The sequence below is a fragment of the Diabrotica virgifera genome, chromosome 6, assembly GCF_917563875.1.
Source record: "Diabrotica virgifera virgifera chromosome 6, PGI_DIABVI_V3a".
Lineage (NCBI taxonomy): Eukaryota > Metazoa > Arthropoda > Insecta > Coleoptera > Chrysomelidae > Diabrotica > Diabrotica virgifera.
In genome coordinates this window covers 39,944,554-39,969,463 of record NC_065448.1, presented here as the reverse complement: position 1 = coordinate 39,969,463, position 24,910 = coordinate 39,944,554, and the positions used below count along the sequence as shown (strand labels likewise).

Below are 24,910 nucleotides of genomic sequence, written 5' to 3'. Positions count from 1 at the left end.
TTACTCCGTTTGTTTTACCTTTGTATTTTTTGGTTTGTTCTTTAATATTTTTATAGAAATGTTTCGTGTTTTTATTTGTTCTTTCCTGTTCTATTTCTTGCATCTTTTCATCTGCCCATCTTCTTTTATTTTGTCTTATAATTTTCTTAGCGTCCTTTCTTAATTTTTCATAACTTTCTCTGTCTTCCTCTTTGTCCGTTCTCAGCCATTTAATTCTTGCTTGCACCTTTTGTGCTGTTAGTTCTTTACATTCGTTGTTATACCATTCGTTTTTTGTTTTCTTCTGGTGTTTGCCTACCTGCTTTTTTGCAGCTTCTTCTATTGACTTTTTGATCATGTCCCATTCTGATTTGATATCCTCTGCTTTATATTTCTCTCTTATTTGCACTGTTACTTCTTCTTCATATTTTTTTCTAATATCTGCATTCTGCAATTTATTGACATTCCATTTTTTCTGTTGATTTTTCTGTTTAGTTTGGATTTTAACTTTTTGTCTTATGGTGGCTGCGACCATATAGTGGTCTGAATCCGCACACGCACCTCTGAAAGTTCTCACGTCCTTCATTGAAGATTGTTTTCTTTTGTTTATTAGTATGTGATCAATTTGGCTATACGTTTTCTGATCAGGTGACCTCCATGTTACTTTATGCATTTTAGGGTGTTCAAATTTTGTTGAGCTTATTATCATGTTTGTTCTTGTTGCTAGGTTACATAGTCTTAGACCATTATCATTAGTGTTTTTGTGTACGGTGTGTTTTCCTGCAATTTTCTGTAAAAAATCTTCTTTTCCAATCTGGGCATTGAGGTCTCCTAGTATAATTATAACATCTTCTTTGGGTATTTTTTCCATCTCTTCTTCTATCTTATCATAAAAATTGTCTTTATCGTCTGTGTTGCTTGTTTCTGTAGGTGCGTATAGGTTTAATAGTGATATATTGAATGGTTTATTATTTATTCTTACATACGCAATTCTTTCACATATCGGTTTAAAGTTTATGACTTTTTCTCTTAGCTGTCCTAGAATCATGAATCCCACTCCTTTTTGTCCTTGCTTCTTTCCTCCTGAGTATAATAGTGTAAAGTCTTGTTTATCAATCTGTCCTTGTCCCTCCCACCGTATCTCTTGCAGTGCTGCAATATCTATTTTATACTTTGCTAGTTCTTTGCTTATTTCTAGCATTTTTCCTGGTGCCAACATCGTTCTTATATTCCATGTGCTTATTTTCAGTTCTTTATGTTTTTTATTTTTTTGTTTTCGTCTTGTATTTTTGTTTCCTTGTCTGCTCTTATTTATTTCTTTTTTGTGATACATCAATTTATCTGCACTCATTTCCTTTTTATTTGCCTCGTCCGTCGCCAAATAAGTATTGTCTTGTATTCTCTCATCAGTTGCTAGTTTTTTGAAACGTTTTGAAAAACCTCATCCAACTGATTCTTGTTCTTATTCCATTTCCTCTCCCGTCCATCTATTATCAATTTGTTGTGCTTAATTTGGACGCGTTTTCCTTTCTTTATTTCATCATTTGCTATTTTGACTATTTCTTTTTGTATTTGTAATTCCTCTTTCGTTAAATCATTGTTTATATATATTCTTTCTTCTTTTACTTCTTTAAGTTTTCTTTTATTTTCCATTACTTTTATTTTTTCCTCTTTGTTTGGCAATCTGACTAAACATGTTTTGTTTCCTAATTTCACAGCTTCTTCTATCTTTATATTAATATCTAGTTCTTTTTTCATAAAGTTCTCCATTGTTTCTTTTAGTAATCTTCTATCTCCCGTATCTATTGTCATTCCCTGTACTATAACATTATTTTCTTTTCTTGCTCTATCGAGTCTTTCAAGGCGCACTTTTACATCTTCCAGTTCCTTTTTCATATGTTCATTTTCTCTTCGCACTTCACCATTCTCTTGTCTTAATTCTTCTAATTCAACTCGGAGTTCCCTCATTTCTTCTCTGTATTGCCTTTGTTCCTCTTTAATTTCTTTTACGTGAATTTTCAGATCTTGTGTCTCTTTCGTTAAGTTTGCCATCATATTTAATATTTGGTCTAGTTTGTCTTCCTCTGTGTTCCTTTTATCTGGGGTTCTTGATACTTTTTTGCTTTTCGAAAAAGACTGCTCTTCATTTTCTCTATATCTTTTCCGATTATCGTCGGATGTGTAATCGTCGGGGTTCATTTTCTTACCGAAATTGCTCGCGATAAAATCACCCTCCCCACCTATCGCGCCGGAGCAAGATGATTTTCTCAAGCAATATGTTTCTCTTTCGAATGTGTTACCCCTAAATTGAATTAAATTAAATTAAATTATTTTACGTTATTTTGGAGCAGTTCGATTCAACAGTTCCCACCTTTAACTTTCAAAATTCCAGTTTCTGGAGCTTGTAATCAACGTTCTAATGATCTACTTTTTTGGCTTGATGTTGAATTAAATTGTATTTGTTGTTTTAAGTTTATGTATTGTATTTAATATTATTGTACTTACAGTCTGTTTCAAAAGTTTATTTCTATAACTTCACTTAACACTAATCGTCTTTGACACACTGTAACTAAAATCACTTTAGAAACTATTTCTTATTCGCCAAAAAATTGAATTTTTAGAGAGCCTGATTTTTCACGTGTTGATCTGCCCACACTAGAGATGGGAATCCTTGCGGTTTATGGAGCTCCAAAAAAATTAGGGGAGATATGCCTGAGACTGCATACCGGCTGACATGGCATATCACCCGTTTTTCGTAAACTATTTCAAATTTGGTGCCTTGTGTGACAGTTTTTAGTTTCTCAAGTTAGCATTTGTCAACATTGTTACAAACATGCATGTTAGTTTTGTTTTGACAGCAGTAGCCTTTGGAGTGTTTAATAAGTAGGACAATATATTTATTGGCTTTTTTATCACATTATAATTCATGAGTATTTGAACCTAAGTTAAGTTTTTCAATTTTCTGATGTTATTTTACCTTATGCCTATCACGCCTGTATCGATTTCTATCTTAAAAATGTGCTTAAGAAAAATTATGTTAAAAAACGGTCTGAATGCAATGTTGCCTGATGGCCATAGGTATGCCATCTTACCCTTACGGGTTTTTATACTGCATTAATTTTGTTATATGATACGAATTTTTCATTACAGTTAAAAGTCCTTATAAGAGGAATTCGAAACGGGAAAGTCGATTCCGTCGATGTTGAAACAAGTGACGAGGAAGATGCTGCTTGAATTTTTTGTAATGACCTCTTTTCATTATCTCGCTCTCGAAAAACTTGGCCAAGATGCCAAATGTGTGGCAAGTGGTCATATTCCGGTGTGCCGGTGTACACAAGACTGCAAAAAAAATTATTTGTGACTTATGTCGAGATTAGTGCCTTTATTTCAACGGTATGCCATCTCACCCACATGTATGTGGGTGAGATACTTTAAAATTTGTTTTTTCAGAAGAAAACTATAATATGTACCTTGTTAAGAAATAATGTTATATTTAAGTAAATGTTGCTAGCACTGACTTTGATTTTCATTACGTGTCTAACTCTATCGGTTATCGATTATAAAACATTTAAAAAAAAAGTATGCCGTCTCAGGCATATCAATCTCCCCTAGTTGTCTTGATAAATACCGATACTTCAGTTTTGTAAAAAATACGCGTAACAAGAAACAAGTACAACTATCTAGTCTTCCTCCAACATCAGCATCTGCTTTTCAACATTTGTATCGAGTATATTATCAAGTTCAAACATGGCTAGGCAATGAACTGAATGCAGAAGACTGGGGTTGGAAATTAATAGATAATACTCTGGAACCGATTAAAACCTTACTCCCACCTGCTCCAGAAAAACTCCTTAACAATATTTTTTGCAATTATTGCAAAAAAGGTTGTAGTGCCAAATGTGGATGTAAAAAAGTCGGGTTACTGTGTTCTCTAGCGTGTACCAACTGCTCAGTCAGTCTTGCTCAAATGTCCAGTTTAGTACAACAGAGGAAGACTCCTGTGATTTTATTGAAGAGACCAATGACTCAGTCACATTTGAACAATTTTTGAACATCCAACAAGAGGTAGAGGAAGAAGAAGAAATCGAAGAAGACTTGACTGTTAAAGTAGACTTTCAAGAATATGAATCTGATTAAAATATCTAAAGAAATCAAAACAATAGTTAACCTAATAATCAATAGCAATATCAATAATCAATATCAATAATAATGTAATATCTAGAACTTGACCGGTATTGTTTCCTTAAATTATTCTAAAATTGTCAAAACAGTTATAGTCCAAGCTGTGGGTGAAAAATAGGTCGATTTCAGGATATAATTCAGGAATTTTTGAAAATTATCAGGTGTTGTAAATGACGATGCCAGGAATAACTTATACTAAAATGTAACCAAAAATATTGTGCGGTTTTTTATTTATGACGATTTTCATTTTTTAAATTTGCAACTTTTATAGGTTTTTAATTTTGCAGGTTAGGATATTCATTTTAGAGAAAAAGTTTTAAATAGAAAATTATAGTAAATTAAAAAACCTACAATTTGAGCTATTGCAAGTTTAATTTAGTTAATACGTTATTGCAAAACAGCCTGCGAAAGGTCCAAAATGGCAGTTTTTTGCAATTGCGTTATTTATTGTAAAAATAACTTTTATGTATTTCTTAAAGCTTTAAAATGAAGATCATTAAATACTAAACATAAAAAAAATTGTAGTGCCCGATTTGTGAACTTGTTGCTTAGATATTATAATTTGTTTATCCCAAGAGGTCAAATGTCCAAGGCTATAACTTTTTGAAAAAAAATCGTACAGAGTTAATCCAAGATCCACTCTCCTTCTAAAGACTTATATTTTCATATTCTGATGCAAATAAACGCGTATAACATTTTTCAACCTCTTATTTCGGGTTTAAAAATAAGGGGGCAAATTTCGTTATAAACATTTAGAACTGAAGCCGCCCCTGTACATCCTATGAGTTTCTAACTTGCAGATTATTGTTGCTGAAGCCGAAATAAAGATTAAAAACCAAATAAAAATATTCTACGACCAACTGAAGCCGAGATAATTGGTTTTGTTTTCCTAAATCGTAGTGACTTTATTTATAACAATTAATTAAGAAATTATTTCACAGTCATTGACTAAAGAAAGACTGATATTATCTTAAAATAAAAATTATTTTTACCGAAAGTTACATTTAATTATTAAAAATGATTTTTAACGTGTATTGGAGATTTATTTTTCGTTTCGACTGTGATTTATTGTGTCGGTTGCCCTTAGCAACGGCAAGTATCTTATAATACATTGAATCACGGTTTTCGCTTTAAATTTTAAAGCACCGCTTGGATTGACATGAAATGTGGTAAACGCGTAGATAATATGTTAAAGAATAAAAATGATATTGGGCCTCTGTGTGCTTTTGTCCTAGGGGTAAGTTTCACCCCTTATAAGGGGTGAAAAAATATATATTCAAAATAAGTTCTGAAATGGATAAAACGTCTAATTCTAAGCACCTTTTGTTCTATAGCATTTTTTCACCAAGTTAATACCTTTCGAGTTATTTTCGAGTAAATACCTTCATTTTTCAAAAACAAAAAAACACGTTTTTAGGCGGTTTTTGACAAATAACTCAAAAAGTAAGTATTTTATTGAAAAAAAGAGTTTTAACAAAAATATAGCAAATTAAAAATTGAAAAAATGGTGTACGCGTGAAATCTCTAGACCCAGTAGAAAGAAAGTTCTAGCTAATGAAAAATAGGTTCATATCCGTCAAATTTCAAAGTGAATTATTTCAACGTTAAATAACCGAAAAATCATGCAATTTTTGGAGAAAAATCATTTATGCCCGGTTGCACCAACAGATCTTAAGCTTAAGTCGAGAATATCATAAGAAATGATATAATATAATTATAATATATTACAATAAGAATACTATAATATAATAATAGATATAATTGATAATAAGATAATAATCTAAAATTATGGTGCAACGTAAGTGATACTCAAGGAGACCCTATCTATAAGTAGAACTTAGCTGAGCTGGAGCTTAAGATCTGTTGGTGCAACCAGGCATAAAACTTTTTTAAAGTGTTTAAAAAAATATGTATATCTGTTTAAAAAAAAAGTTTGTAACATCAAAAGTAAGCATGTTACGCTGAAAATAAAGTTGATCTCTTTTTTTTTGTCAAAAAACTCGGGAAAGTCACCCCCTAATTAGCATCAAAAATGAAATTAATCAATTTTACTTCAATGTTGTTTTACTCGCGTATGTGTCGTTTATGTCTGTAAGTTTCATCGGTTCAAAGTGCTTATTTTTGAAGGGGCAGTAGTTAAAAGGACTTGAACTAGCCAATAATCACGAGTGTATGCAAATTTAGAATAGCAATATCTTAACAAATTTTTGCCTTCCAAAAAAAAGCAAAACATCCAAAATATTCCTAACAGCAAAAACTAATTTTTTTTACTCTATGTGATTTTTGGTCACATTAATAAATTTTAAGTTATTTAGAAAAAAAAATTTTTTTAAATTAAAAATTAAAACAGATTAATTTTAAAACCAACTTTTTTTTAAATAACCCCTTTGAACCGATGATACCTACAGATCATATAAATAGTACATGAGCAAAGTAACTTGTGAAGCGGTAATGTTTAATTTGATTTAAGATGCTAATTGGGGGTTGAGTTTCGAGTTTTTTGACCAAAAAAAAAGAGATCAACTTTATTTTCAGAGTAACTTGCTTACTTTTGATGCTATAAACATTTTTTAAAAACAGATATACATATTTTTTTAAATACTTTAAAAAATGATTTTTCTCCAAAAAATGCATGATTTTTTTTATTATTTCACGTTGAAATTTGACGGATATGAACCTATTTTTCATTAGCTAGAGCTTTGTTTATACTGGGCCTAAAGATTTCATGCATACATCATTTTTTTCAATTTTTAATTGGCTATATTTTTGTTAAAACCCATTTTTTTTTATAAAGCACTTATTTTTTGAGTTATTTGTCAAAAACCGCCTAAAAACGTGTTTTTTTTTTGTTATTGAAAAATTAAGGTATTTACTCGAAAATAACTCGAAAGTTATTAACTTGGTGAAAAAATGCTATAGAACAAAAGGTGCTTAGAATTAGACGTTTTATCCATTTCAGAACTTATTTTGAACATATATTTTTTCACCCCTCATAAGGGGTGAAACTCACCCCCAGGACAAAAGCACACAGAGGCCCAATATCATTTTTAATCTTAACATGTTATCTATGTGTTTGCCAAATTTCATGTCAATCCAAGCGGTGCTTTAAAATTTAAAGCAAAAACCGTGAAACAATGTTTTATAAGTTGCTAGCCGTTGCTAAGGGCAACCGACACAATAAATCATAGTCGTAACGAAAAATAAATCTCCATTACATTTTAAAAATCATTTTTAATAACTAAATGTAATTTTCGGTTAAAATAATTTTTATTTTAAGATAATATAAGTCTTTCTTTAGTCAATGACTGTAAAATAATTTTGTAATTGTTATAAATAAAGTCACTACGATTAAAGATAACAAAAACAATTATCTCGGCTTCAGTTGGCCGTAGAAAATTTTTATTTAGTTTTAAATCTTTATTTTGTCTTCAGCAACAATAAGCTGTAAGTTAAAAACTCATAGGATGTACAGGGGCGGCTTCAGTTCTAAATGTTTATAACGAAATTTGCCCCCTTATTTTCAAACCCGAAATAATAGGTTGAAAAATGTTATACGCACTTATTTACATCAGAATATGAAAATATAAATTTTTAGAGGGAAAGTGGATCTTGGATTAACTCTGTACGATTTTTTTTTCAAAAAGTTATAGCCTTGGACATTTGACCTCTTGGGATAAACAAACTATAATATCTAAACAACAAGTTCACCAATCGGGCACTACAAATTTTTTTTATGTTTAGTATTAAAATATCTTCATTTTAAAGCTTTAAGAAATACATAAAAGTTATTTTTACAATAAATAAGGCAATTGCAAAAAACGGCCATTTTGGACCTTTCGCAGGCTGTTTTGCAATAACGTATTAACTAAATTAAACTTGCTATACCTCAAATTGTAGTTTTTTTAATTCACTACAATTTACTGTTTAAAAGTGTTTCTCTAAAATGAATATCCTAAGCTGCAAAATTAAAAATCTTTAAAAATTGTAAATTTAACAAATGAAAATCGTCATAAATAAAAAACCGCACAAAATTTTTGGTTACATTTTAGTATAAGTTATTCCTGGCATCGTCCTTTACAACACCTGATAGGTTTCAAAAATTCCTGAATTATATCACGTTTTTTCACCCACAGCCTGGGGTATTAGTGGAGTAGGCCTACAGGGGAAACCACGGTAAAAAACGCGCCGAGTACACTACCTCACAGGTGGTGTGGAAACGTGTGCATATCATGTATAATGTGACTCTTAGAATCGCGATATCTCAGGAATGGCAACTCTTAGGAAAAAATAGTAAGGACTGTTTTTGTAGAGAATTTTAAGATCTACAACTTTGCTTTAAGGTTCTTTTTTGATAAATCTTAACGTTTTCGAAAAAAATCCAAAAAATCTCAAATTTTGACCTTTGACCCCGAATAACTTTTGTTGCACACATGGGATCGATGGGGACCTTTAAAACTTTATTTGTTATGGTATACCCTAGCTCTCCACCAAAATTTGGCTCTCCGGCAATTTTTGTTATTTCAAATGTCTATATAGACCGGGTTATTAGATATATATATGTCCAAAATATCTCAGTAAATTATATTTTGGTTGATAGTTGTGGTAAGTCGAGTATTTTGAAGTTATACTTCTTTGGGCGTGATTAGGAAAAATGTTGAGAGTGAATTTCATAAAAGCAACAGTATGAAGTACGCGCACGCGCATACCGACATGGCAGTATGAAGTTAGTTGCTAAATCTTTCAAGTTACGTACCTATGTATCAATGCAAATAAAGTGTGAAAAAAATATGTTGGTGTTTCTAGTAAATATATGTATTATGATTTTTGTGTCTTTGGATTTGTCTTCGTTGTGAATATCTTTTTTGGGAAATTTTTTTCTTTGCTCTTTTGAATAGTCCGTTCCGCTGTAATCTACGACGTCCTTTTTCCTACTTTTGTCTGGTTTCCATTTCCAAGTATAACAAATAAGAAAACTTCTGTTGGAGTGAAAATAAAAAGAAAGATATACTCCAACAGAAGTAAGGAAATGCAAAGAAACTGTAAGCTAGATATATATAAATAATGATAAGATAGTGTAGTGGAGGAAAGGGGAAGTAAGTAGAAGTGAAGGGAAGGGGATATTAAAAGGGATAGAAGTAGAAGTATAAAGAGACAGAGGCAAACTGAATAGAGTTGGCTAACTATAGATGCAAGAGAACAACTTGATACTCAAGGATGGATACGGCTCGTTTGCATGCCTGTCGAAGAACAGTAGCTCTAAGTCAGTGGCGTGCGGTGACTTTTTCTAAAGGGGAAGCGATTCAATAAGGATATAAAAATATTTTCTTAAGGTTCGAGGGTCGAGCCACTTCCCACCTGATAACACTCTGATGCGCTATAGGGGCTCTCTATCAGCAAAGTGCTTATGTGAGACGTCCTGGGTACAAGGAGTCACACACTAAATCCTACCCCGATCAATGCGTGAGGCACTCTAATGCCGCTATTTCTAGTGACTATACAGCGTAATTTTAAGCCACCACTCCCTTCCCCCTTCCCCCACCATCAAAAAACTTCATTTTTAGTTTTTATTTTTTTTGGTTCAATGCAATCAACTTTAAAATTTCAAAAAATTCATAGGCATGGTAATTACTAGGCAACTACATAGGCAACTCAACTGTTCAGGCTTTTATAAAACATGTCTAATTTTTTTAGATCCGTTAATTGAGCGTACATAACCTCAAAAAATTTTTTTTGGAAAAAAGCGGATAACATTTTTTTAAAGATGGCCAGAGGTCTAATTTTTTTATATTATGTGTATATATTTTATCAAACACTATATTCTTAATTTGTTTTTCAGATTTTTCCGTAATGTTCGCCACTGTAAAAAATCCAAAAAACTGTTTTTTGGGGAGTTTTGGGGCTTTGAATGTATTTTTCCCATTTTTAAAAGCTCTAAGGACTTAGTTACTTCAATTTACATACAACCTGTAAAAACATTAATTTGATCTAATTTTGAAGTCTATAAACTAGAGAAAATCCCCGAAAACTCCCTAAAATAGTTTTTTTGTATTTTTAAAGGTGACGAAACGAATAAATCTGAAAAAAATTAAAATAATGGTGTAAATAAAATACATAAAGTAGAAAAAAAATTAGACTTCCAAGCCATCTCAAAAAAAAAGTTATACGCTTTGTTCCAATTTTTTTTAATTATTGGGGTTATATACGGTCAACCTACGGATCTATAAAAAATAGACATGTTTTGTAAAAGCCTCAGCTATGCCTGTGAATTTTTTGAAATTTAAAAATTGATTGCATCCCACCTAAAAAAATAAAAACGAAAAATGTTGTAGAGGAAGGGGGAAGGGAGTGGTAGGTTAAAATTACGCTGAGTCTTATTTTTGAATCACATAGAACTTAAAAAAATGAAAAAAATTGATTTCTGTTCTGGGAGTGAGGGAGGGTAGCTTTTAATTTATTTATCCCGTCCATAAGTAGAAAGTTGGATGCGCCACTGTCGACGCATGTGCCACTAAAAAGTGAAGGCACAGTGTTAATATGTTTTCTTTTAGGTTCTACTATTTAAGTTATAGGCTCTTATCGTGCCTAAAATCATTAGCAAATTTTTTCATCTATACCAAACCCTAGTATATTATTTATTTTTAGGAAACCTGGTATTTGGAGCCGTCAGGGATCGGCATATTTAAAAGCGTTGGCAGAACAAATGATGTACAAACAACATAAAACGCAGGTAAAATAATAACATACAAATTAATTTTCAGAAAGCTAGTGATAACCGTAGCAATGTCCTTAACTGAATACAAGTTAAAAGCGATACTATACAGCCTTGTCTAGCTCCTCTTTTTATATTTATTTCATCTGACAATTTTTGTTTAACTTTTATTCTTAACACTTAAGGTAAGTATATTGCGAAGCCTCTTTGACAAGGGGTAGACCCCGAAGCACGATGTCAGAGGATGGCAAGAGACTCGATATTTACACCATCTTCTCGGTGAGTTTTAATTCAGACACAGAATACACCAACGACAATAAGCAGCAGCTTGTTAGGTTCCTATAATATTAGCATGTATACTTAATTATTTTAGTGTTCATTTAACAGTTACGTAAATAGTATACTGAGAAAAGTCTCATTTACTTTCAACTGTCGACTGTTTTAGTGTCCAAGCCTCAACTCCATATAACAGGGTGAAAAAGACATAACACCGCAACATTCGTATTCGTAACTTTATGTTGATATTGCGATTGCAAAAGAGTTTGCTCATTATATTAAGGACTGATCTAGCAATTTCTATTCTGCATTTAATCTCTTTTGTTTGATCAGTATCGTCTGTGATCCAAGCACCTAGATATTTATAACAGGACACACGCTCAACGCTGTATTGTTTATTATGTACAAGATTAGGTCTGATGTTCTTTCATTTCGCTATTACCAAAAGTTTAGTTTTTTTCAAATTAATTTTCAAGCCATAACTATTACAGTAGGTATATATATATTGAGACTATGGATGGGATGTTGTAGTTCTACAAGCGTTCCCGATAGGAGAACCGTATCGTCAGCACACTTTATATTGTTGACCGTCTCACCATTTATTATCAGACCAACATCTTCTTCCGCAAGTGCTTGTTGACAGAAGGCTTCACTATACAGATTTAAATAAAAGTGGCGATAAGATGCATCCCTGTCGGACTCCTCGACGGATTTGAATTTCTTCTGTTAGCCTACCCTCAACCTTCGCATTTGCTGTTTGATTCCAATATAGGTTGCATATAACTCCAATATCTCGGCTGTCCATATTTTTGTTTATTAGAACTTGCCTTAGTGGTTCATGCTGTACTAAGTCAAAGGCCTCTTCGAAATAAATAAAACAGGTATAAATTTCTTGGTTCATGTCTAAGCATCTTTGTGAGAGAACGTTCATTGCAAACAGAGCTTCCCTTGTACCCATTCTTGCATTTCATTTCGTATTCCCAGATCATTCCTACGATGCCTTCCTGTTCCCTTTTCACCAAATGGAAAAATAAATAGGTAGATCGAGAAAATATATTTTTTTGCTGAATTAAAAATAGCCACTCTTTTTTTAGGAAATGAAAGCTAAAGAAGAGGAAAATAGCAAGAAGCACTTTTCCACGTGGAGTGGCTTTTGGGGAAGACCTGGAAACGGCGCTCCTTTGCCTGAGATTCGAAAACAATGTCTGGACGATATGCTTTACCCAAAAATGACCCCAATTGGAGTGCACTGATGTTAAGCAATATTCTTTTTGAAAAATATCAGTATTACTAGTATTAACTTTTTGCAGTATTGTTCAATATACACTTTATTTAATGTTATTTACAAATTTTACATTTGTTGAATAAATATTCACGCCTACTTCTAATGCCTTCTCTTACTTTTTTCTTATTATTTTGATTTTACTGTGTCAATAGTTTTTTTATCTGAGCCGCAATAACAAAAGCAGAGACAGAGTCGGTCAGAAAATCACCATCGATGACTTTAGTTTTGAGCGGGTTAGAGAATTTAAGTATCTTGCAACAACAATAACTAAAGACAATAATGGATCACAAGAAATAAACAATAGGATACAAGCCGGCAACAGATGTCTTTATGCCCTTCAAAACCTTATAAAATCGGAACAACTAACGATACGTACAAAGCTACAACTATATAAAACAGACATACGACCTGTAGTGATAAATGGAAGCGAAACGTGGACGATAACAAAGGCAAACAAAGATAGAATATGTATTTGGAAAAAAAATCCTAAGGAAGATCTTTGGTCTGTTCTGGATGAAGCAGTAGGACAATATAGGATAATAACTAACAAAGAGCTCAATGAACTATACCCAGACGCCAACATCATAAAAGAAATGTAGTAATGAAACAAAAACTTACTCACAATCATTTAATTATACTTTGACGACCGGTTTCGATCTCTACATTATTCAGCCCAAGTAGCAATTTTTCGACGCATTGGTTGTCAGTACAAACAAATGCACCGTCTACAACGTTGCCCGAGAGCATTTTCAGTTGTTTCGGCCAACGTCCCCTACCCCGACTAACATTACGATGTTACAACCTGTAGTTATACGGACAACTAATTTATTACCATTGTGACAACTACATATCACACTTCAGTTTTTTCAACAATCGCAACGACTTAAAAATGTTATAATGCTAAACTAATTTACGCCCTGGCCGACTCTGTAGTTGAGTAAGTTGTCTGTCACGTCACGACCCTGTGTTGTTCTAGAGGTGTGACACGTTTGCCGCAACTTCCAGAGGAGAAAAAGAATTTACTTTATAACCTTATTTTTTTCTTATTATTATATATTTTATTTTGATGGAAATTTTCGATTTATTTAACAACCTGTTTATTTGTTTTTTAATAGCTGGTTTCCATTCCATTGTTTTATCAGTAGATTTGAGATTTGATAAATCTTTGTATCTGATTTGGTAGACAGGGTTGCCAGGTAAGTTTTAACTCTTTCAGTAGTTTTGTTTTCACAAAATCAGTAGATTCTTTTTAGGCCATGTAATTATACAGTAATACAGTGATATACACATCCGTCCTAAATATCCCAAGAGGAATTCCACAAAATTGGAAACCTAATTATTCCAAACCACCAACTGGTTTTTAGCTAAAATCTACTAAATCAAAAACTAAAATATGCTTAAGGATTTTTGGGATATATTTGGGATTTTTTATAATAAAAACAACAGCTAACTTAAGAGGATAGGCGCAAAATGTCGTCTGTTAAAATGTTCAATGTATTTTAAATGTTTTCATTTTTTGCAAATCCTTAGAAAACTATAATAAGTATTTTTGAAAAATTTAAACGTACAAAGAAAGATTACGTTATTACCGAGGACCGAAAGTCCCTGAAAACTTCTATAATGTTTATTTTAATACGTTACAGGGGTGAAAAAAAGAAAAAAATTAGTGTGACTTTTAATTCCAAATAACTCGTTCAACAGAAACGTTTTGGTTTTTCTAAATAATGCAGTCTTTCATTCTGCGTTTAAATTTTTCAAAAATACTTATTATAGTTTCTTCATGATTCGAAAAAAATGGATCAAATTCTGTTGAAATATACCAAAAATCTACTAAAAAATATTGCCTACTAGAAATTTTTAAAAAATATCAAAAATCTACCAAAAAAGTAGAAATCTACTAAATGTGGCAACGCTGTTAATGAGAATAATACACTTTTAACACTGGTCACATGACCTCTGTCACCCAATAAGAGGGTGCGTTCTAAAATGGTTTTGATAGTCGGCGCGGCCGGGTTTGGTTGGCGATTGGACTTCTAAGTTGTCTTATCCGTCTAAGGTTGGTAATAAGGTATTCTTTTAGTAATATTGGTAATATTGTTTAATGCGCCATTTTGGTTTTACTTGAGATTTTTGGGATGTAAAGAAAATGAAAACACAGAATATAAAAAATGCAGGCAATTTCTGATACCTTTAAAAGCACCATCAATGCATTAAATTTATACAGAACATCTTTAACATAAATTTTGACTTTTATATTAAAATTTGATTTTTTAAATTTGCATATTTTTTGTCAAAAATGTCATAAAAAAAGGAGCGCGTGTGTTTTTTAAAGGTGAAATATCCATATTTGACGGTAATCTGAGATGCGTTTATAAATTTCACATCACGTAATAAGTCCTTTATGTATTTATATCATATAAATTTAGATACCCAATACGATGTCAAAACAGTTTACTTTTTGGTTTTCGCATTCACCATACAGGTGTTAAAAATATAGGTAAAAAAACATAACTAGTCTGACTCCTTGGGAAACCATTGCACGCGCAGGTGCTTTTTATAGTCGCTTCAGTTGTCTTATGCAACGGTTACGAAACGATGTTGTTTAAACAGGAGGTTGTCTAGGCAACGTCAAGACAACTCAAAAATCGTCCACCAAATCAGTGCAGAATAGGGTCGTCTTTTAGGCAATAACAACGTTGTAAGAAAACGTTGCCACGCGGTAGACAACGTTGTCGCGTCGACAAATTGCTACTTGGGAGATCATCTTCAGGTCGGCGTTACAAGTAGTTAAATGCTACAATTAAAGAAAACCAGAGTCAGAACATTGTCTGGTTGCACAAATGTTAATAGAAAGCTAAACCCGAAAATATTTTTTGAAATAAAGGTTTGCAACTGTTGACATTTCAGAAATTCGATACAGACAAATGCACACTTATGAATAACAGATACTCATAAGCATGCCTAAGCAAATAGGTGCTTGCAGTTTGTGAATATTTGTTGAAAAAATTTTTTAAATAAAAACTAATGAAAATATTAATCAAAATTAGATATGCTTCCAAAATTCAAAAAATAATAATAATAGATAGTAATATTGCTCTGATCTACTTACATGCCGTTACAAGGGATGCGTTGCCACTTAGTTGTTAACATGTTAATACGTCCAACTTATGCTAATAGATTAGCTGGGAGAGGTATAGACAAACAGACATGTTACGTAGGTCAAAACACAGTTTAAAAAAAAAATTACTGTGTTTTGACCTACGTAACATGTCTGTTTGCACTATACCTCTCCCAGCTAATCTATTAGCATAAGTTGGACGTATTAACATGTTAACAACTAAGTGGCAACGCATCCCTTGTAACGGCATGTAAGTAGATCAGAGCAATATTACTATCTATTATTATTATTTTTTGAATTTTGGAAGCATATCTAATTTTGATTAATATTTTCATTAGTCTTTATTTAAAAAATTTTTTCAACAAATATTCATAAACTGCAAGCACCTATTTGCTTATGCATGCTTATGAGTATCTGTTATTCATAAGTGTGCATTTGTATGTATCGAATTTCTGAAATGTCAACAGTTGCAAACCTTTATTTCAAAAAATGTTTTCGGGTTTAGCTTTCTATTAACATTTGTGCAACCAGACAATGTTCTAACTCTGGTTTTCTTTAATTGTAGCATTTAACTACTTGTAACGCCGACCTGAAGATGATCTGAATAATGTAGAGATCGAAACCGGTCGTCAAAGTATAATTAAATGATTGTGAGTAAGTCTTTGTTTCATTACTACATTTAATATGGACTCACATATGCAACCCATTCAATATTATCATAAAAGAAATAAAATTTAGAAGACTCCAATGGGCAGGAACCTTGGTCAATGTCCAATGTCAATCTGTACTGGAACCAAAAAGCAAAGGCTAAAATCGAAAGTGTCGAAACGGAAACCATACATATCAAAAGAGATGTTAGACAGGGTTGCGTGTTGTCTCCATTGCTATTCAATCTGTACAGCGAAGCTATTTTTAATGAAGCAATATCAGAGGAAGAACAGGGTATATCAATAAACGGAAAAATCTTGAACAACATAAGATTCGCAGACGACACCGCTGTTTTTGCAGACAGTCTAGAAGCACTGCAACGATTAGTAAATAGATTACATCAAGTTAGTATAAAATATAGATCAAAAATGAACGTTAAGAAAACAAAGTTCATGATTATTTCTAAGCAACACACAGTAGGAAGACTAGATATCGAAGGAAAAGAAGTAGAAAGAGTGAATAACTACAAATATATGGGAACCTGTGTATCAAAAAACAACGACCAAGGTAGAGAAATCAGGACACGCATCGAAATTGCAAGACAAGCATTTATAAAAATGAAAAAATGTTTGTTAATCGAGACCTACCTCTGTAGCTAAAAAAAAGAGCCTTAAGATGCTACGTGTTCTCGAATTTGTTGTATGGAATGAAAAGCTGGACATTAAAAGTAGACAACATAAAGAAGTTGGAAGCATTTGAGATAAAATCTATCTATCTAATTAGCATTTTTCGGTCCATCTTTGGACATAGTTCTGTCCTACAGGTCTGGGGGATTGGGGTCTCATTGGGGAGACCCCAATCCTTTTCCATTCTTCTCTGTCTGTCGCTACATTTATCCACCTAGAGCCCACGTGCTTCTTGACATCATCTGCCCATCTCATTTGTGGTCTTCCTCTGCTTCGTTTATATTCCCATGGTCTCCAATTTTGTTCAATCGGTCTTCTTTTTGTCTTATAATGTGCTATAGAAAGATTTTGAAAATACCATGGATCCAACGAGTAACGAATGCAGAAGTGTTAAGAAGGCTACGCTACAAAAGGATTGCGAGGTGATATGAACATCAAAACAAGAAAGCAGGAATATTTGGGCCACATTACCAGAGGTGCGAAATATGAGATATTAAGGCTCATAATGCAGGGCAGAATTAAGGGGAAGAGATCCATAGGTAAACTTAAGAGAATGGTATAGTTGCAGCTCAGTAGATCTTTTAGAGCTGCCGCCATTAAGGTACTGATAGCTGTGATGATAGCCAACCTCCGATAGGAGAAGGAACTACAAGAAGAAGAATTGACAGGGCACCTCAGAAGACATTCTGACGAAAGAACAGTAAGGCTGGTATGGGAAAAAGTCCCAACTGAAAGAAGACCACGTGGACGCCTTCGACTCCGAAGGCGAGATAATATAATAATATAGCAGGAGACCTGAAAGTTATGTGCGTTGAGAACTGGATAGAAATTGCTCAAAACAGAGAAGAGTTGAGGCATGTTCTCGATTCGGCTAAAACCCACGAAGGGTTGTAACGCCAGGGAGTAAGTAAGTAAAATAGTTTTTTGTTGAATACCTAATACGTCTGTGGCAATTACGTAGCGATAACTCTTTGAAACAGAGTCTACAAGATACTCTCTAACCTAATTTATAACTATCTTAAGAAAACTCTTTGGACCTTCAAGTGGTCATAAAAAACCACCAAATGGATAAAGAAGTTAAACCAAACTGAAAGAAGGTTAACTTGTAGCGTATACGGAAAAATCTAAGATAGATGAAAGGGCAGGAGCGGGAGTTACTGGGCCCAATTTCAGACTATCCAAATCTCTTGGAAACGCTCCAACTATACCTATTTCAGGCAGAAATACATGCCATATACATTAGTACTCAAGAATGTCTCAACCGAGAAACACGTAGGGCAAAAATCTTTATTAAGCTGTCCTAAAGTCAATTACTTTTGAGTCAAAATTAGTTTCGGACTGTAAAAAGTCCCTTAAGAAGCTGGCGGAACGCAACAAAGTAACTTTGATATGGGTGCCAGGTCACAAGGGAATTTCAGGAATTGAGGAAGCTGATAACCTCGCAAAAGGAGAGGCTAATGCCCAGATCCAGAACTCTTTTGTGGACAATCAAAAAACCACATCAGAGAGGAACTCCGGACCTTTAAACTCAATCAACTACAACTATATTGGTCTATAATACACCATGTAAAAGGCAAAAAAAAACGCTAATAAAAGTGTCGCCTACTCACCAAACACCGCAACAAACCGTCTTCTCGAGTTGAATAAAACAGATATAAAAATAGTCACTGGCCTTTGCACTGGTCACTGTCCTCTTAGATATCATCTCAAAAAAATGGGCAAATCAGATAGTAAGAACTGTCGTTTCTGTGACAACTACGTAGCACTGTTCTGCAAACGACTAAAATTCCTATACCCTAGTGACTAAGAGGTCACTCTAATGCCCTCTGACAGGAAATAAGTCACCTAGAATTCTAATCAACTTTATCGGAAGTATTGGAACCTAGACTGTAACTAGATTAAGGTATGCACAAAAGACCTCTTAGGTCGAAGTTCAGATAGGCTACATAACCTTAACGATCTCAGATAATCTAATCTAAGATGGGCACCATGTCCATAGACTCCCTAATAACCGCCTTGTCAAGATAATATGGGAGTAGGCCCTTACAGGAAGAAGACCATTAGGAAATGCTATGGAGAGATGGTATATGGTCAGATTTAAGAACAATGGTGCTACCCACTGACCTATCATGGACGACCATTCGAGATGGAAGCGAGTTGTGTAGTCAGCCAAGATCCACCCTGGGTCGTAGTACTGCGAGAAGAAAAAGAATAATTTACACATTTCTGAGCAAATACTCTCAAGAAACTCTTGACGTATAACGAAGTGAGTCAGACAGGAACATTAGTTAAGAGTTGACCATATTTTTGTATTAAGGCAGATCCTTGAAAAAAACAGCATTATACAGGGTGTCCCGAAAAGATTGGTCATAAATTATACCACAGATTCTGGGGTCAAAAATAGGTTGATTGAACCTGACTTACCTATATACAATAGTGCACACAAAAAAAGTTACAACCCTTTGAAGTTACAAAATGAAAATCGTTTTATTTTCATATATCGAAAACTCTTAGAGATTTTTTATTGAAAATGGACATGTGGCATTCTTATGGTAGCAACACATCTTAAAAAAAAATTAAAGTGAAAGTTGTGCACCCCATAAAAATTTTATGGGAATTTTGTTCCCTTAAACCCCCCCAAACGTTTGTGTACGTTCCAATTAAATTATTATTGTAGCACCATTAGTTAAACACAATGTTTCTAAAACTTTTTTGCCTCTTATTACTTTTTCGATAAGCCAGTGTTTATCGAGATATTTTGAATATTTTTCTAATCCACCACATATTTGTATATGGTTAAGTACGATTATGGAAACCCTTTTTAATAATCTGAAAATTTACTTATAATTTATTTTTTAGGTATATTTTGAAAAAGAAGCCAGATCTCGATAAAAGGTGACTTATCAAAAAGAGACTAAGAAGCAAAAAGTTTTAAAAACACTGTGTTTAACTAATGGTGCCGCAATAACAGTTTAATTGGAACGAGCACAAACATTTGGGGGGTTTAAAGGAACAAAACCCCCATAAAATTTTTATGTACACATATTAAAAAAGAAAGTGCATCTCGATAAAAACTGGCTTATCGAAAAAATATTAGGAGGCAAAAAAGTTTTAAAAACGTTGTGTTTAACTAATGGTATCACAATAATGAATTAATTGGAACGTACACAAAAGTTTGGGGGGGTTTAAGGGAACAAAACCCCCATAAAATTTTTATGGGGTGCACAAACTTCACTATAATTTTGTTTTAAAATGCTCCTGCCATAAGAATGATACACGTCTATTTTCAATAAAATATCTCTAATAGTTTTCGATATATCGAAAAAAATCGATTTACATTTTGTAACTTCAAAGGGCTGTATCTTTTTTTATGAGCATATTTGTACTAAGGTAAGTTAGGTTCAATCGAACTATTTTTGACCCCAGAATGTGTGGTGTAATTTATGACCAATCTTTTCGGGACACCCTGTATTATGATAGTTTTGTACAAAGCAACATACATTAAGCAAAGTAAAATTTATTAAAATATTGAATTTATGTTTCTCATATGTGTGCATACGAAAGTATCAGTTTGTTGTCCTGAAATGTCAACAGTTGCATACTTTTCAAAATTTTTGGCTTTCTATTTGCAATTTGATACAACCGGCCCTGATTCTAATTCATTTCGACAGTCGCAATTTCATTTCGACACCGCCATGACAGCCGCAGAGTATAGCGATTCTTATTCATTTCGATATTAGTTACAACTGGGGATATTAACCTTATCATGTTGACACTGCTCAGAATTTGGGTTGGCGCTTCGGTTTATTGGAATTTGTTGATAGTCTGGGAAAATTATCGAAAAAATGCCATTTTTGGGAAAAATTATTTACCAGCTATTTTATTGCTAAAATCGAATCTTAAGATTGCATATATTAGTAATATGGGGTATGACAAGTCCGCAGAAAATGTGTTATTTTATTTATAAACAAATTAGCACTCCTAAATCTTCTTTTTTTTTTCAATTAGTGGTCTGTAACTCCTAAAATTTTTCCTTTGAGCCAAAAACACTCAAATAAAAATTCACCGTAATTTAGTTGTGCACAAAGTTATTTTTTTTCCGATTTCCTTCAACAAAAATTTTACTCAGAAAATCCGAGTTTTCCCAAAAAATCTGCAATTTTCAATTAAAATTTTAGGGAAGTACCTAATTATTTATCAATAATTAAATAATTGATGACATGAAAGATTTATTATAGTAGATTATACAGAGGGGCTAAATTATGGAATAAATTCATTTCTTTAAAACGGACGATTTTGGAGCAAAATCCCGAAAGAGGTCAATTTTTATTTTTAAATTACAATTTTTTGGCATATACTTCATACTAGTGACGTCATCTATCTGAGCGTGATGACGTAATCGATAATTTTGTTAATGGGAATAGGGGTCGTGTGGTAGGTCATTTGAAAGGGCGTTTAATTCTCTATTCAGTAATATAAACATTTATATCATTGAGTATTATACAGGGTTGCCAAAAAAAATTTTTGAATTAAATTAATTGGCGCAAAAAGAAGAATGTATGTAATTTATTTAACTCAAAATACATTGTACTGCTGTTAGAAAATGAAAAAAAGGTTTATTTCACAAATAAACATTTCTTTTCGCTTAAATTAAATCACAAACAGCCTCCCTCCTACCTATTGGCAGTTTGAACATTTAATTTAAGTTAAAAGCAATGTTTATTTGCAAAATAAACATTTTTTTCTGTTTTCTTACAGCAATAGAATGTATTTTGAGTCAAATAAATTACATGCATTCTTCTTTTTTGCGTCAATTAATTTAATTCAAAATTTTTTTTGGCCTCCCTGGATAAATAATGATATTAATGTTTATAATACTGAACAGAGAATTGAACGCCTTTGTAAATGAGCTACAACACGAACCCCTATTCCTATTTAAAAAAAATAATCGATTAATTCGTCACGCTCGGATGGATGACGTCACTAGTTTGAAATATATGCCAAGAAATTTAATTTAAAAATAAAAATCGACCTGTTTCGGGATTTTTCTCTAAAATCTCCCATTTTAGAGAAAATGAATTTATTCCATAATTTAGCCCCTCTCTGTATATCAGGAGAACGGCGACAATCTAACCAATAGTTTAGCAATAATTAAAATGTTAATTAAAAAATTTCGGTCGAAATAATAACCAGCAAGATTATGATACACCAGAATAACTATGATTTTCGTATAAAAAAGCACTATACCTATTCAACGTACCTTACAGGATTGAAATTGGACCATTTGAGCGGTCTCAGGAATGTTATAAAGAAACAATTTTTTGGCTTATAAACAAATAGAACCCCTCAGAAAATATTAGATTAAATTGAATTAAGTTAACGCTGTTGAAAAGGGCACGGCTTCTGTGTCTTTTTCGAAGAAAAACAAATATAATTGCGAGGACTGATTCCAGGTATAACCGGTCAAATTTGACCGGCATTTGCGACAGAGTTATAAACAACAGGATTTTAATCTTTGAACCATTAGATATCTTTTAATTCCGGTCCTCTTTGTACATACTAATTTTCATATCTTCAAGACACTCATAACAAAAAAGATTTATGTCACTGTCTCCAAATTATTTAATTATTGATAAATAATTACTTCCCTCAAATTTTAGTTGAAAATTAAAGATTTTGTTTGGAAAACCCGAATTTTCCGAGGAAAATTTCCGTCGAAGGAAATTAGAATCAATGTGCAGAATTAAATTACTGGCAATTTTTATGCGAGTGTTTTGGTTTAAAGTTAAAATTTTCGGAGTTATAGAGCAATAATTAAAAAAAAGATTTCGGAGCGCTAATTTGTTTATAAACAAAATAGCACACTTTCTGTGGACTTTGCACACCTATATTACTAATATAGGAAATCTTAAGGTTTGATTTCAGCATGTCCAGCAATAAAATAGCTGGTAATTAATTTTCCTTGTTTTTTACTAATTTTCCCAGATTATTACCTTACATCTTTCATTGAGTTGATGATTCATGTTGTGGACATTCTCAATTATTATATTTCTAATTTAATACTATTCTATCTAATTCCTCAAAACAAGCAAATTTCAATTAAACCCAGCCATATTAATACCTTTTGCTTTAGTTTTCCTTGCAAGTAATAAACAAAACACATCTAAACTAAACCTAACCTCGCTTTTGGCCATTCATTCATCTCCGTGTCAAATAATTTCGACAGTCGAAATGGACCATGATAGTCGTGACGTCAAAATGTCAAAAAAAGTTTTCCAAACACGTTATGTCTAGGTACACGCTAAAATGTACGCAAATAAAAAAGTTAAACTTCATCAAGCTAGTGACTATTTAGCGTGGGCAGTGACTGTATATTTTGATACACGCTATTTTGATATGTTTAGTGTTTGTTTGATAAAAAAATATTTGTTATGACGTTTAATTCTACCTAACTTTTTTTATTTGCGTACACGTTAGCGTATACCTAGACACAACGTGTTTGGAAAAAATTTGACGTTTTGACGTCACACTATCACGGTCCATTATAATATCAACACCCTTTTTAAAGTCGCTATTAATTTCGATAGTCGCTATTTCATGTCGTCACTTCGTTAGTTCAACTAAAATCCACAAGGCTCGCACAATCGCATTTCAACCGTCGCCATATTGAAAGCGACTTGTTTTTGGTCGAAATTTGATTTATAATCAGGGCCCAGACAATGTTCTAACCCTGGCTTTCTTTAGTTGTAGCATTTAACTACTTGTAACGCCGACCTGATGATGATCTGAATAGTGTAGAGATCGAAACCGGTCGTCAAAGTATTATTAAATGATTGTGAGTAAGTCTGTGTTTCTTTACTTCATTTAAAATTTATTAATTCCTTGTCAAACTGAGTAGTGGAAGATTGGTGACGACGAAAATTGTTACATAAAGGCACAAACCCTTAATAGTCCAGGAACCGAAGCTTTTCACCTCACAATTTTTACAGAATGGATCGATTTGCTTGAAAATTTGAGAATAAGTAGTGGATAGTCCAAGGATCAAAATCTATATGATACCGAAAGGCGCTTTTACCATGGGGGTGGTTGCCACCCCATTTCGGGGGTGGAAATTTTTTATTATATTTTGATCACAAAAGTTGGTAAAAACATTAATTCTAAGTAAAAAACGTTCTATACATTTTTTTGATAAAATTAATAGTTTTCGATTTATTCGCTATCGAAAGTGTTAGTGGTATATCGAAAAAATCAATGTTTTTAATTGTTTTTCTGCTAATAACTCCAAAAGTTTTGGTTTTATCAAAACAACTTTACTTAATAAAAATGTACCTTTTGAAAAAATACATAAAACCGTTTTTCTTAATTTCCTTTAAAACCAATAGCAATAGAGCTATAGTTTATTATATGTTAGCTCTTCTTCGTCAAATGCTAAATATTGTAGTTTCAAAGTCAAAAGACGGAAAAACTATGCATTTTTGGAGGACAACTTGTTTAAACTAATTTAAAGTATTTAAAAATCTCTATCTCTGGAAATAAAACGAAGGTCTCTAGCTCAAAAATTAAGTGACTTATAATGAAAAGAATGTCAGTCCCTATTTTTTTCAGCGAAAAAGTGATAGGAAGCAACTCCCTAATCACCACCCTAATTAAAATTCGTCATTGACCTTATTTGGTCTTCTTTATGTATGTATTATTAATAGGCTCTAGAAGTTTGACCGGTTTATAATGATTAGTTTAAAAAAAAAATGGAGTTAAAAGCGAATAACGAATTTTTGTAGTTTGAAAAAAATGGTCTTTTCTTCAGAATAGACAGATTAGAATCAGAGATAGAAAAAAATGTTTAAATATGAAATTGTAGCTTATTTAATTCCCAAGAACATGATTTGCAAAAATTTTTTCCACGGTAAAAATTAAGTGAGCTATTGACAATTAAAACTTGTAACAACATGCAAAAACCACCTTTACCAACCCTCTCAAAGTCACCTCTTTTTGCGACTGAGCATTTTAAAAAGATTTAATATCAATAG

At 32.6% G+C, this 24,910-nt stretch overlaps 1 protein-coding gene across 4 annotated transcripts in view; it reads left to right on the top strand.

The window, feature by feature from the left end:
* The window catches only part of LOC114326167 (uncharacterized), a 133,059-nt gene extending 120,531 nt beyond the window's left edge, over nt 1-12,528 (top strand). For all 4 annotated transcript variants that reach the window (XM_050652729.1, XM_050652728.1, XM_050652727.1 and 1 more), the window contains 2 exons: nt 10,804-10,888; nt 12,241-12,528. In XM_050652729.1, the coding sequence (XP_050508686.1) occupies nt 10,804-10,888; nt 12,241-12,399 (244 nt within the window). In that variant the 3' untranslated portion in view covers nt 12,400-12,528. The remainder of the gene's footprint in view (nt 1-10,803; nt 10,889-12,240) is intronic.
* The last annotated feature ends 12,382 nt before the right edge of the window (nt 12,529-24,910 follow it).